The sequence below is a fragment of the Podarcis melisellensis genome (genome assembly GCF_964234715.1).
Source record: "Podarcis melisellensis genome assembly, chromosome: Z".
In the NCBI taxonomy this organism is placed as follows: Eukaryota; Metazoa; Chordata; class Lepidosauria; order Squamata; family Lacertidae; genus Podarcis; species Podarcis melisellensis.
This window is the reverse complement of record NC_138547.1, coordinates 32,290,768-32,305,550: the sequence shown is the minus strand read 5'-3', so window position 1 is coordinate 32,305,550 and position 14,783 is coordinate 32,290,768. Positions and strand designations below refer to the sequence as shown.

The 14,783-nt window shown below is 43.5% G+C and overlaps 1 protein-coding gene across 5 annotated transcripts in view; it reads left to right on the top strand.

The window, feature by feature from the left end:
• Positions 1-43: 43 nt before the first annotated feature.
• The window catches only part of ZDHHC9 (zDHHC palmitoyltransferase 9), a 21,757-nt gene continuing 7,017 nt past the window's right edge, over positions 44-14,783 (top strand). The window contains exons 1-4 of one of the 5 annotated variants that reach the window (XM_081897453.1): positions 44-369; positions 2,890-3,155; positions 13,164-13,324; positions 14,043-14,201. In XM_081897453.1, the coding sequence (XP_081753579.1) occupies positions 2,989-3,155; positions 13,164-13,324; positions 14,043-14,201 (487 nt within the window). In that variant the 5' untranslated portion in view covers positions 44-369; positions 2,890-2,988. Of the gene's footprint in view, positions 400-649; positions 777-826; positions 968-2,889; positions 3,156-13,163; positions 13,325-14,042; positions 14,202-14,783 lie in introns of those variants that run through there. The other 4 variants (XM_081897449.1, XM_081897450.1, XM_081897451.1 and 1 more) reach the window with 4 other exon arrangements.

Genomic DNA, 14,783 nt, shown 5'->3' with positions numbered 1-14,783 from the left:
GAGGGTGAAAACCTCCCCCCCGTTTTTTACTACGATCCTGACGTAAACAACCTGCCGCCCCGCTGCCGATGAGCCGCTTTCTTGGTCTTAGGAAGCGGCCTCTGAGCCAAGCACACCAGTGCTCGCCCCCCACTCAGGATCCTAATGGGTGAGGTGGGAGGGAGCGAGAAAAGGCCCCGCAACTTAGCCTCACCCTCTTCCCTTCACCACATTGTGAGTGAGCGATCCTCAGCTCAGCCAATCGAGCCATCCCCTCTGAGCTGGGAGGCGGTGCTGAAGCACAGCTCAACCAATAAGCAGCCGATCTGCCAGAGAAAAGGCCTCGGCGGCACGCAGCCCAGCCTCGGCCCCGACAGCGATGAGCGGCAGGTGAGGGGGCAGAAATACGCGAGCGAGCCGGTGAGAGGGAAGGGAGGAGGATCGGGGGAAATGGCAATGGGGGGAAAAGATCTAGAGCCATGGCAGAGGAGAACAAAGCACCCCCATACCCGTTCCTGTAACGGGTGAGGTCGGGGCCCCGGGTGTTCCCTCAGGACAGCGCACTGTGCTCTCCGCCCCTCACACAAACGGCCTGTCCTTCTCCCAGTCGCGGCGGTGGGCGTGGTGTCCCCCTCCCCTCTTTCTTTTTGTTACGCGTGGGGCGTGGTCCGCGAGTGGGCCCCTTTCCCTGTCACCCGGACACGATCTTCCCTTGCTGTCATTCCGATCCGTGGAGCCAGCCGTGCACGGCAGGAGCGCGGCTTCTCTCTCCCCCCCCATTGCTGCCGCTGAACGTGGTGTGTGTGCGCGCGTGTTTTTGCGTTTATTGTGCGGCGGTTCTTTTCGCGCGCCGCCCGTGGGAGTTGGGAGAGACACGTGTCGGACTGTCGTCGGGATCCTTGCGGATGGTGCAAGGTCGCGGAGCGCCCAGCTGGAAACAATGGGCGGCAGCCGCGCGTGGGTCTGGGGAGCCCGTTGCAGCAGCCAGGTTGTAAAAGAAGGTGGTGTGTGTGTGTGTGTGTGTGTCTTATTCGGTTGTCTCTACTCGGCTCTCCCTCTTCCCCTTATTTAATTGTATAACTGCTATTGCCACTATTCAAGTTTTAATAACCAACCATGCTAATGGTGGTTGCTTTTGATGTGTTCGGGTTGGGAGTGGGCATGGGTGGGGTGGGACGAGAATAGAAATCACGCTCAGTTTTGTAATGCATGTTCTTATTATTGTTTTTTGTACGTTTAATTGTCTGTGCAGAACGACAGGCATTAAACGTGGAGACGGCAGAGAGCCGCTGAAGAAAGATGGACCTTGTAGTAATCGAAACCAAAATAAACAAAGCGGGCGTCTTGGGCGGGTGCTTTTTAATCCCAAAGAAGGAAAAGCAGATTCTCGAGTGTTTTCATGGGTAGGCGCGTCAGTACAAAAGATAGCCCCCCTCCCCACCCCGCACATTCCCCTTCCCCAAACAGGCTCCTGCTGTCCCACGTGCTGAAAAACCAAGGAAAAGGAAGAATAGGCAAATATCACATCGACAAGAGCCTAAGCTTCGCTTCTGTTTAGCTAAACTGGGTTATTTCTCCCTACTGCTCAGTCACTGTAGTGCAATGATTCTCACTCTTCATTAATCAACCTGCTTCTTGAAGGTGTTTCTTGTTGCTACTACAAAGGGTGGCTAGAAAATTCTAATGGGAGCGAATATGTTCTAAGTTATTGAGCCTGCGTCCAGAATCCCAGACAATTAGAGGCCTATTTCATTTCTAGAACACCATGAAGAAACCTATATTGTATTGACCATATCCTTGTCGGATAGTTTAGAGAGCAATGGCTATGAGAGGAATTGTAAAGCCAAGGTGGAAAGCGAAAGCGGGGAATTTTTCTTCTTCATGGTTGTCTGTTCTTATTGCTGGGCAACAACAGAGAACCAAGAAATAGATGGGAAGGTGATTTTTAACAGCTGTTGGACAATACTCTGTAGAAACTGAGTGGGTTCAATCACTGGATTATTCTGGGGCAAAGCACCAGGGAGGTTTGTTTGTTTTTTTACATGCTGAACCATAAACTCTGGGCTGGATCCAGGAGCTGCCTGCTAGAGAGTTCTGTGGTCTGTGTGATGCAGGGTATGAAAATGGTTGATGTTCATTTAGTGTGGAAATCCATGTGCCATTATGGATCATACTATAATGTAAAGGTAAAGGTACCCCTGACCGTTAGGTCCAGTCACGGATGACTCTGGGGTTGCGGTGCTCATCTCACTCTATAGGCCGAGGGAGCCAACATTTGTCCGCAGAAAAAGACAGCATGACTAAGCCGCTTCTGGTGAACCAGAGCAGCGGAAGGAAACGCCATTTACCTTCCTGCCAGAGCGGTACCTATTTATCTACTTGCACTTTTACGTGCTTTCAAACTGATGGTGGGTAGGAGCTGGGACCGAACAACGGGAGCTCACCCCATTGTGGGGATTTGAGCCACTGACCTTCTGACCTGCAAGACTCTGCTCTCTGTGATCCAAACTGGCAAGTCATTGGGAGAAGAGCAAATCTATTGCAATTCTTGGGACCTATCTGGCATCCATCCTGGTTGAGGTATAGGGAAGGATTCTGAGGAACACACCCAGCCACAAGTGTGTGTGAGGTCTCTTTTATTGCAATTGTTGATGACCTGTAAAACATTGGGAGTGCGTACGCCTTCCTCATACTAGAGATATGGCACAAGCCATATTCTGTGCTTCCTGTTAGATAAGATAGGCACTTAATGTCATTTAAAAGAGTGCTTTTCAGTGAATGACTTAAGCTTGGGAGTAGGCTGGGAGTAGGAAGGAAATGCTTCCATCAATGATATTTCAGACACTTTTTAAAATCCAGGTACCACGTGACAACCATGCTAACTAATTTCCTTGTCTTCTACCTCTACAGGGGCTGAGGCTGGATCTCTGAGAATGGTGTGTGAATCCCAGTGGCTAGTGTGGAGATTGACTGTTGCTCAGTTGTCCTGCCTTCTGTGAAGGTGCAGCCATGTCTGTGATGATAGCAAGGAAGAAAGTGATACGGAAATGGGAGAAGCTGCCAGGAAGAAACACATTCTGTTGTGATGGGCGCATCATGATGGCTCGACAGAAGGGCATCTTCTATCTGACCCTCTTCCTCATTGTGGGAACTTGTGCTCTCTTCTTTGCTTTTGAGTAAGTTCACAGTGGTTGAAACTTTTGTTTGTGTGGGTGTTTTCAAGGCTGTGGTTGGTTGGAATGGCTCTACTCTTTGAGTTGCTTTGACTGTTAGAAGAGTACATATTCAATATTGAGCTGCTGCCTGCTATTGTAAGGGCAGAGTAGTTTGGTAATCAGATGTCTTTATCCGTCTTGAGAAGTATTTGTGAAACTATGCTGATATTTTTAAAATCCTTTTTTGATTCATAATCTGACCCAGCCAACTCAAACTTGTGTGAATATATTGGAAATCATTTTGCCTTTGTCCCATGCAAGGGGATGAATAAGGGTGAGGCCCTTTAGATCCACAGGGCCTTGTTAGCCTCTATAAAGTACTGTACCACCTCTGAAAGGTGTTGTTTTTGGTTGAGGACAGAAGATATGAATATTGTATCTTAGTGATTTGCTGCTGCCATTGTGGATTTGATATGTGTGAGTTGCTTGTGAAAAGATAATCTGATTATGATGGCTTGTAAACTAGGAAGTGGCATTGCAGAAGATGTTACTTCAGTTTGTTTCTGGCAAATATGCTTACAGCGTCATTTGTGAGAACCATTGGCTTGCTAACTGAACAGCTCATCACTAGAGCTTATGAATCATTTGGTAACACAAAGGGTCTGAAGTTTATCTACTCAGATGGTTGTGCAGGTTAATAAACTTATGGCTAGTCACTTACCTAGGACAAATGAGTGTGCTTTTTTGGAAGGAGCTTTCCAGATTAGCTATTGAAACCATGCTGCAATATAGTATGCATCAAGAGAGACATCTCTGAGTGTAGATTATGTGTTACTGTAAGTAAACTTTGGAGCCAATATTTGTAGAAAAAAATAAATATAAGAAATAACCTTCTAAGAATCCCATAGTTCACCTTGATTGCATTGTTGAGAGCTGAAATTAGGGTCATCTCTGGAAATACAGTGGCACCTTGTGTTAAGTGCTTAATTCGTTCCGGAGGCCCGTTCTTAACCTGAAACTGTTCTGAACTTGAAGCACCACTTTAGCTAATGGGGCCTCCTGCTGCCGCCACGCTGCCGGAGCTGGAGCATGATTTCTATTCTCATCCTGAAGCAAAGTTCTTAACCCGAGATACTATTTCTGGGTTAGCGGAGTCTGTAACCTGAAGCATATGTAACCCGCGGTACCACTGTAGGTGCCGGTTTTTTTAAGATGCAATTGTTTTGAATTCATGTGTCATTGCAAGAAATGATATAAAGAAGAAGTTATTGAGACTGGGAATTTTTTGTGAAGGCTTCTAAACATTGATATTAACATTTTATGTAGCCAAGCATGAAGTCTGTCAACTAATTATATCAGTGCAGGTAGCTAGATTTAACTCTGCTCTCATCAAGAATCAGCTTAGAAGGCACCTCTTCGCACTAGCAAACTTGAATTCTGATTTGGAACCTAAACATGGTCATATTTGCTTTATTCTGAATGTCTCTTCTAAAATCATCATTATGATCTGATCCTATGTACATTTACTTGGAAATAATCCCCAGTAATTAATGAAAGATGGTACATTATACAGAAAGAGGTTAATATAGAATCACACAATCACTTAAGGGTTATGATCCTTTGATTTCTTAATCGATATATATGTCCAGGTATGTCCATATCAAGATCCTGAAATCATGGATGCCGTCACAGGTTCAGCCTTCTTTCGTAGAGATTTTGCTACCTTACGTTTGTAATGAGCCCCTTAAGACACTGTGCATGTGACATTCTGGCAGATAATAGACTGATTGATCCAGTTTCTACCCAGCAGCTGTTGCGCAAAACTAGATTGTGTGTTGGCACTCACATCATTTCCAGCTCACCTTGCTAAGCACTCAAGCATTTGCTGATGAGATGGAGGGAGGGGTAGGACTAAGCTAGTATTTCTAATCCAGCTTGGAAGATTCAGGGCAGATAAAAGAAAGTACTTCTTCACGCAGCGCATAGTTAAACTATGAAACTCCCACTCACTGGAGTCATTAATGGCCAGTAACCTGGATGGCTTTAAAAGAGAGTTAGATTCATTGAGGATAAGGCTATCAATAGCAACTAGCTATGATAGCTATGTTCTATCTCCACTGCCTGAGGCAGTATTCCTCTAAATACCAGTTGCTGGGAATCACAAGTGGGCAGAGTGCTCCTGTGCTGCTTGCAGCCTTCCCATTGGTATCTGGGTTGGCTACTTTAAGAACAGAATGTTGTACTATATGGGCCATTGGCCTAATCCAGAAGGTTCTTCTTATGTTCAAATTCCATGCATGTTGAGTCTCCAAGTTTATCTGCCTGAAAGTTTACTTTGACTCTCTTTTAAACATGATACAAACAAGTTAACAGATCTACCCCTAGGAGCCAGCTACCTGTGGGAAGCATATGACCTGATGCTTCAGAGTTAGCATAATAGAGTTTATTGTTGTATTTTAAATCCTGCCTTTTCTCCAATAAACTTAAGGAATACATGGTTCTCTTCCAGCACCACTTTTATTTTCACAGTGCCACTGTTAAGTAGGTTAGGCTAAGACAGGGGTGAGGCCATCCAGATGCTGGATTCCTGTCAGTGCCAACAAGCATGACCATTGGGAATTGTAATGTTGTTGTAATGCAACAACGTCTGGAGGGCTGCAGGTTCCCTATTGCTGCAGTAAGAGATGGTAACTGGCTCAAGGTGATCTAGTGACCTTCATTGCCAAATGGGAATTCAAACCAGGGTCTCTCTTGATGTACATACACTACTGTAGCTGCTATACCTCACTGACTGGTGAGAAGCTGCCCTCTGATCCTGGGTTGGGAGTGATGATCATCACTACTGTCATGGTAGTGCCCAGCAAGTTATTGCCAAATTAGCAGCAGATTCTGATAAAACAGTGAACACCCAAGACTCCTTTGACTGTTGTGTGATTTGTCATCTTCTTGTTGAGTGACACATGCTCCTTGATGGGTCCTTGTTTGGGTAAGGTAGATCCCTAATTGAGAACACTGAACATTTGTCAAGCCATTTAAGTGTTTTTGACAATAATTGACTATGGATGGGAAGAAGTTTTGGAGTAACCAGGTCCTGGCACTTTGTGCAGCTCTGTCTCACTATATTAATTTTATTATTTATACCCCACCCATCTAACTGGGTTTCCCCAGCCATTCTAGTTTCCTGATGCACATTTGAAAGCAGATTGTGCAGGGATTTTTCTTTTCATCTGTAATGTTGGGGAGTGCTTTTAAAGGGAAAAGAAGAGTTTGAATCTTCATACCACTCCAGTTCTCTTGTGTTTCTCTAAGGTCCTGGGCATCACCTCCTTACGCAAATACAATAACAGAAATGAGAGCAGGACATGGTGAAGGGTAAAATCAAGGACTGCTATGTACATTCAGTGTGTACATACCCTGGAACTTATTGCTGATTCTGTTGTATTGGTCTAACCTTAGGGGTCAGGTTAATTGGTTTATTGCGATTTGTTCCCCTTCTTGTGGTCAAAGTGAAACAAAAATTTTTAAAAACCCATTTCACTTTTGAAATGGAGTTGTGGAGAAAGTCTGGAATGTTCAGTGTTTTAACCTGTCTTCTAAAGGAGGTCAAATCAGTGTCACAGATTCCTGAAAATCTTAATGTACTATTCATTTGACTGTTTCTTGAGTTACTCTTTGGGTAGAAGAGTGCCTATTTGCTGCTGTTTTAACTATAGCAATGTTGTGTTGCCTGCTGAAACTGAATTAGGAGCTTGTTCAAGCCATGGAAGAAATCTCAGGACACTTCTATCCATTTATCCTTGGATTAGAAACATAAGTTATACTGTGTCAGACCATTGGTCTGTTTAGCAGCTTCAAAGTATGGGTCAGAGTTCTTTGTAAGAAACTTGTAAAGAGTCCTGCATCGTGTTTTAAAGTCCTGGCATTGCTTGGCATTGTGCCATCATTTGTCACACTGGGCCCATTGGAGGTAGGTATGGTGATGAACTGACCCATCAAACAGATCCAGTTTCTCACCCCTGATCTAGCTCAGTATACACTGGCTTGATACCTGCTCTCTAGGGTTTTTGATGGGTATCTCCCTGTCCTGTCTGCAGACACCTGGACTGAATCTGCAACCTTCTACCTGCAGAGCAGGTGCTGTCCTAGAGCTACAGTCCTTTGGTGAAAGTCAGCTTCTCAATTATTCTTTTTGGGGATGCATGTGTTCTCTCTAGTTACAATAACTATCTAATGTAAGTTTTATTATATTCTAGTTACAGATAGGTAGCCGTGTTGGTCTGCCATAGTCAAAACAAAAAAAATTCCTTCCAGTAGCACCTTAAAGACCAACTAAGTTAGTTCTTGGTATGAGCTTTCGTGTGCATGCACACTTCTCAGTGTATCTGAAGAAGTGTGCATGCACACGAAAGCTCATACCAAGAACTAACTTAGTTGGTCTTTAAGGTGCTACTGGAAGGAATTTTTTTTGTTTTTATTATATTCTGTTTGGCATGACCTCAGTTTGCTCTGTTACTGTTGTCATGTGGCAACTTGGCTTTTGTCCCAGCAAGGTGTAGTCATGTTTTGTATATGCACCATCTGCCCTTCTGTTTTTATTTGTAGAGTGCCTCCCAAAATGTGACTCTTCCAAACCTGATGCAGTGAATTAAACCTTTGAAAATGTGTCTGTTCTTGGGAAATACTTGCACGAGCAAAAGAGAAAGGGAAATAAACGGTCATTCAGTTTAATCTTAGTGTAGCCATGATCACTTGAGCTTGGATAAACAGACCCCCGTGTTCCTATGCGCTGGCCACTTCGCCTCTCATCTGCCATTGATTACTTGCTGACACTGCTACACCTCTTAGCATTAGCACCTAAACCTGGGACTAGCAGCTTAAATCCACCTGGCTGTGTATTGGTTCTGTAGTTTTCAAAGAGCTACTGGCCTTTTAAAGCAAAGGGGTGTAAGAGACTGTGCTGAGAGAATGTGCCACTGGTACAACCATCGTATTTGGGATTTCTGCATGGGAAAGAAGTGCAGACCCACTCCTGACTGTAAATGACCCAGCAGTTGTATATAACAGATAGGGAGAAGAAGCTGCATAGACAAGTGGAACAGGAGATAAATGATCATCCTCAACATTATTATTGTTCACAAGGCCGTGTCAGTGGGTGTGTGACTTGCTCTTTGCTGCCCAGTAGGCATTTATTTAAAGCTGGTATGCCATGTAGTCTGTTTTCAGTAATGTGTTTTGCTGTTTTGCTAATGCGATGCGACTGTGTCAAGACACATTTGCTTCCTGGTACAATTTGATCATGACTATTTAAGCCTTGCTATTATGATAGTGATGTGGCAAAGGAGGCATGCCCAGGAGAGCCTCTTACATCCCCTTCTTTGCCCAACTCTGCACAACAGCTGTGCAGTGTTATCAGTTGGGTCCTGCTCTCTGATAGTTGCTGCCACCCTCCTTTTTTGTCACCCACAGCCCCAGAAGCAAGGGGGAAAACTGAGCATGCACAAAAAGTTAATTTCTAAAAAGGTTCTGAGCCAGTGTACTCTGCAGTCCTTGGTTCAACTTGCACACGACTTGCTGGGAAAATCAGGGCTAGCTTCCAATTGCCTTCTCCTACTCTGATATCAAGGCAGCTTTCTTGTTTCCCTGTCATACCCCCCCCCCAAACTTCCTAAAGCCCAGGAATTCTGGGACCAATGCACCCTTCATTTCCCAGACAGTTACCTTCTAAGTTATTCAGAGTTTAAAGGCAGTCCACACTCCCTAAGACTCACCCAGATGGCACATGGAGATTTTAGAATCCTGAAATTGGCAATTGCACACACATCGGTGGCCAAATTGTGAAATTTTATTAGAAGTAATAGATAGAGGAGGAGCAAGTGGAAGGTAAAAACTGAATACAGAATAAACCATAGCACTGTGGCTCTAAAACTGGGCTAATCCTAATTCACCCGCTACAATATAATACTTCTAATATATTTAAGAGTAGGCTTCAAGGATGGTCAGCTTCCCAGTGGCATGGAAATCCCAATCTTCAACCCTCCCCCCAAAGGCAGGCAGCTCAACTTTTTAAACTCTCTTTCCCTCTCTTTTGAGGGAATGACCTTTGACTCTTTCTAACCAATGGGGAGCCAGAGCTAGTTGGGCAGATAACTCAAGTCTCCCAGGTAGGCATCATAATACCTTTTTGCATTTGAAGAGCAGGTGAGGAAGTTATATGACAGCTTGACTTAGGAATGGTGGGGCCAGGAGATTCTTCCTTCACAAGTGGGACTTGCTTGTTGCTTTTGCTAGTGCTGCCTCGCTGGCTGGTGTTTGGTTTTGTGGAGGAAAGCCCGGCAAGCTAAACATTATTTAATAGGGAAGAACCCTTATATGACATCCTGAGAGGGGAGGTGGAATTCCCAAGGAAGCTAGTGGGCTGGCAAGAGTTTCACGTGATGTGTATGTCTTCCTGATGAGTCATGACTGTCCAATTTCTTTCTAAAGTTATTCTACCTAGAGATCTATCTGGTGAAATAGATCTGGATATATTAAGTGACTTGTGCACATGTAAACAAACAGGACTTAAAATGTGAGTCTTGGAACAAGAAATGACAAAGAACAGGCTTTTTTTACTTGACACCAAGAACAGAGATTCTCTTTTAGGGTGATGCACAATGAACAGTTTCATAAATGATGGTATGCAAAATTCCTGTCAAAGTACCAAGCTTCTGTGTCATAGTTGTGCCTACAAATAAGGTTTTTTTTAAAGTCTTTTGCTCGTATTTCCATGAATGATTAAAGTGCCCTTTGAATTTGAACATATTCCCTGCTTGCCACCAAACTTCTAGTGCTTTCAAATAAAAATTTCCATACTAAATATTTAATCTCTCTTTTTCCCCCCAGATTTTTTTCTTGGTTTTCCAAATTTATAATGAACACACAAAGAAAACATTACAATAGACAAACAGACAAACATATATCTTAACTGTTAAAGACCCAATTTAAATAACATTGTTAAATGACTTCCTCAGATCCGCCCTAACTGTGTTTCCTTGGTACTCATTTTAGCAGTTTTCCAAAATCCACTTTCAAATAAAATTAACTTGTTCCATTAACATCTTTCTTTCTTATTAGTCTTGTTAGTCCATAATGTTATACAAGTCAATCTATTTTACTCCTAGGCCAATTTGTTACTTATAAGTAGTTCTACTTAAATTATGTTAGAATATCTAGCCAAATATTCCTTGAACTTCTTCCATTCTTCTTGATGCTCCTCCTCCTTCTGATCGTGGATTCTTCCAGTCAGGTCAGCCAGCTCTAAAAAGTTCATCATCTTCATCTGCCATTTCTCCATTGTTGGTATTTCTTGTAGCTTCCAATTTTTGGCTAACAAAATTCTTGCTGCAGTTGTGGCTAAATATTTAATCTCAGATATTGGAGGCATGTTTTCACTGAAAGGGTTGTGGGGGGCAATCCCACTTGCTAGTACTGTAATGTGAAGGTTGCTTGGAGTACAGAAGAGTGCATTGAAAAGTAATTCACTGTGGATGCTGATGAGCTTTCAGCATTGATTGATTGCGGGGTGGGAAAGTCACCACTTGGCTGGATTTGGGTGGTGGTTGCTGCTGCTCTTGCATCTGTTCCTTCTATTTTTGTGTTTAACTGTATTGGTTGGTTGGAATTTCTATTACTGTGATCTGCCCGGGTGCCAGTTGGAAAGATTTTAAGTATGGTCTATATACTGAAAATTTCCTATTAAGGGATGGAGGGAGAGGCATGGTCTGTTTTTGTTACTTGGTAGCCACTATCAAATGGGGCTTCTGTTTGGCTTATGGGCGTATTGGACATTCAACTAAAGATTCCTCTTTCTGGGGTTCTTACCATATTCTCTCTAATGAGGGCGTGGAAGGAAATTCTGTCTGTCAGTTCCAGTTGATTTGTTTTAATGGTGACACAAGTTTAGCTGGCTGATGCACGTGACCCCGCCCTTGTTCATATGGTAGTGTTTTTGTTTTGAAAGTTTAATTTTAGTTCGCTAAAGAGAGCATATCAGATGAGTAATGAAACAAGCCTTCTGAATGTTTGGAATGCCAAAAATATTTGTCAAGCAACATTAGAATGCTGGGAGAATGTAGTTGCTGGAGTGGATTTCTGGTGGCTGGTGCAGGTTACTGATTTCTAAAGTACTAGACAGGGGGCCAAATAACAATATAATTCATTCTTCTTTCTTAAAGTGTGTTTAAAACTGACCCACCTTTATTTTGGAGAAAGCAGCTGTGAGACCCCATTCCAGGTTGGTGGCCTATACCAGGGTACTCCTGAAAGGTAGAGGTTTTTGAACAGAAAACTGCTTCTGGTTCCTAATCTGAATTGGAGCCTCACATCTTTTTCTTTCAAATAAAAGTGCTCATATTTAAGCACATACTTTTTATGAAGTGTAATTAAAGTAACATGTATTTAGCCCTCAGATAAGCTGGTTTGAAAACAGTAAAGACTTGTCCCTGTTACTAGTAAGATCATCTATTTTCTTCCAAATAAATACTCTAAAATGGCGCAAGAGGCACTGGAACATTTACAGTGGTTTTCCATTTCTGAAGGCTGTTAATTAGCCTCCTTGACCTTTCAAGTTGACTCCTATCTCAATTATATTTCCTTCCCTCCCTTCTAACAATTGTTAAAACAGGTACTGTTGTAAACATCTCATTCTTAAAAGCAGAATTATTTGTGCAAAAGAAGTATGTGTACACTTCCATGATTAATTATTTTGACTTCCAAATTCAGAATTGAGGGGTCTTGTCATATCAGAGAACTGTTAAACCAGAGGTAGAAACTTGGAAATGGTGTCACAGCATTTCTTGTTAGATATTAATTCAATAGGAGAGTGTGTGTAAAAAGAGAAAACAAGGCGGGGGGAGAAGAGAAGGCTTCAGCAGTGCCAGAGAGTCAGCTGTTCTTCATGGGTTGTGCTCCATGCAGAGGTTGTTCCCTGCTGGCTCCAGCAGGGATGTGGAGGCCGCAGAGCTACTGTCAGCATCCCACTTCCTTCTTTTGCTGCAGGAAAGGGGTGGTCTCCCCCTCTCCTTTCTTTCTCTTGTTCTTGCTCTTGCTAGATTTTTCTCCACAGTTTACCTATCTCCTTGTTGTCTTAGTGATAGCATCCTTTTGGGCAGGAACATTGTTAAGATAGGCATAGGATAGACATGAGCTCTGCAGATCTCTGTTTCCTGTCCTTTTTTTTTTTTAACTGTAAAAGGTTGGGATGGTGATGCGAAGGTGCATGTTGTAGCAACCATTCTGAAAGTAAGCTGGTGGTCCCAGTCCAATCAGCACTTAGGTGGGATACATCTTTTGCAGTCAGAACATCCCAGGCTCAGTCCTACCAGGTAGGCCTGGGAAAGACTTCCTGTCTGAAACCCTGGAGAGCTACTCGGATGCTAGGATGGAAAGTCCAGCCTGTATTATGGATGCAAATACATTGTACTTGAGGGCTGTTCAAAAACATTGTGCAAACAAGTGCTTTTGCCAGGGTCTTGCCTTTCAAAAGACTGCACTTTGATTTCAGTGCTTCCAGGGGCAGATAAATGCTTTCAAACATTAACTTTCAAACAGGTATATGGGAAGGCCCCAAAAGTGTTCTGTGTAGACTTTGTTCAATTATCATACTTCACTAGCATTTGCTCAGCTTTTTCCTAGTTCTTCTCGTCAACAAACAATGGAACTGGAAAGTGTATTTTTTTTAATAAAAATGGCAGAGTTAAAATCTTGTTTTGAAAAGAGGGGTTCTCAAAATATAACAGAAATCTGCAGCAAATATCAGTTTCTAAGCTCCAGCCAGGGGGAAATCCATGGCATTTGCTTTAATCCTGATTCTATTGGTACAAGGTCTTTTTTTTCATGCCTCACTGCCTCTGAGCATCAAGGAGACATGAAGTCAAAGGGCAACATTTTAAAGCAATTAGGTTGGGGGGGTTAGCCCCCCCAAAGCGTAATTTGGCACACAACAGGCTTTGTGCCTGATTTCAGTTGCTATGGGCTTTTCTCTCATTGCAGGTGTCGCTATCTTGCTGTCCATCTGTCCCCAACTATCCCTGTTTTTGGAGCTGTCCTCTTCCTATTTGCAATGGCTACCCTCCTGCGCACAAGCTTCAGTGACCCAGGAGTGATTCCTCGAGCCTTGCCTGATGAGGCAGCTTTCATTGAAATGGAGATTGGTGAGTGGGTGGCATCTTCCTCAAGATTTCCAAACATAGTTCTAGCCTGTTGGGTGGTGCCTTCTTCAAACCTTCCAAGCATAGTTTAACCACTTGAGTCTGCAGGTATGGAAAGCATTCCCCCTCTGCTCCTGGATGATGAAGGGTATGAGAGGGTAGGATCCTGCCCAGAGATATGGGTGCACACCACTTACCTTATGCTGAATACCGGGGTGCTGAACCCATGGGCTTAATCAGGCCTGCCAAGCTCTCCAAAGTGGCTTGTCAGCCCCCCTGTAAATGCACCTTTCCCTCCCTTTGTGCACTGCCTTCGCTATGACATCAGAGTGCTTTGGAAACAGGAAGTGCTCCTTCCTGTTTCCTGAGCACCTCTAAGCCATTAGCAAGAGCACAAGAAGAAGAATAAACACTGGCAGTAGCAGGAAGAAGTGCGTTTGCTTCCTCCCAGCCCAGCCCTGTGATGGGGAACAAAATTATGAAGAAAACCACTGTCTCCAAAGAGCAGAGATTTAAGTTTTGTGGAGTGGTTTGTGCATTGTGTGTGAGAAAGATACACATATCTGTCTAGTTGTCTGCCTGGGTGGGTGGTGATTATGCTTTGTGAGAGAGTGTAGACTGGTAGTGCCCACTTTCACTTTTACCCTGGCATATAGCTCTCAGAAGTTTGACTGAAAATGGTAGCCACCCCTGCCTTATTCAAAGTGGTTTTCATTTGCAGAGGCAACCAATGGGACTGTGCCTCCAGGCCAGCGGCCACCCCCACGCATTAAGAACTTTCAGATCAATAACCAGATAGTGAAGCTGAAGTACTGCTACACATGCAAGATCTTCCGTCCACCACGTGCCTCGCACTGCAGCATCTGTGACAACTGTGTGGGTGAGTAGTGGGACTGTGATTGTGGTTGAAAAAGAAGCTTAATATAGGAATTCTCCTGATAATCTGTGACAGAGGTCACAAGAAAACTGTTGTATATTTACTACAAATAAAGAAGTTCCCTGCTGTAAATGGCTGAATACTGTGTCCTGGTTCTGTTAGTCATGGAAGGAACACTGAATTTCCATCTTTACGATATGTAAAATTTGACCAGGCATGGTCTCCGCACCTTCAGTCCTCTGTTCAGCCATAAGGACTAGGAACTTGATTTTGGTTTTGTTACATAAAAGCATTCTCAGTTTTTTTATATTCTCAGTTTTTGTTCTTGGTGCCTAGACAATCATCAGGCAGTCTGGGTGTGCTGTGATCTGGAACCTAACCAATAACAAGGTTAGGTTACCTCTTCCTGAGAGTAGTGCATCAGCAGTTGTGTTTAAGAGTTGTCACAGATTCAGAGGGAGGAGGCATTGCCCTACACCAGTCCCCCCCCCCCCGCCAAAAATAAATAAATCCATGTGGTAAAACTGCTTGTTCTATACCTGTGAAAGGTTAGAAAAGAAGTGTATTTTTTTTTTCTGGGATGTG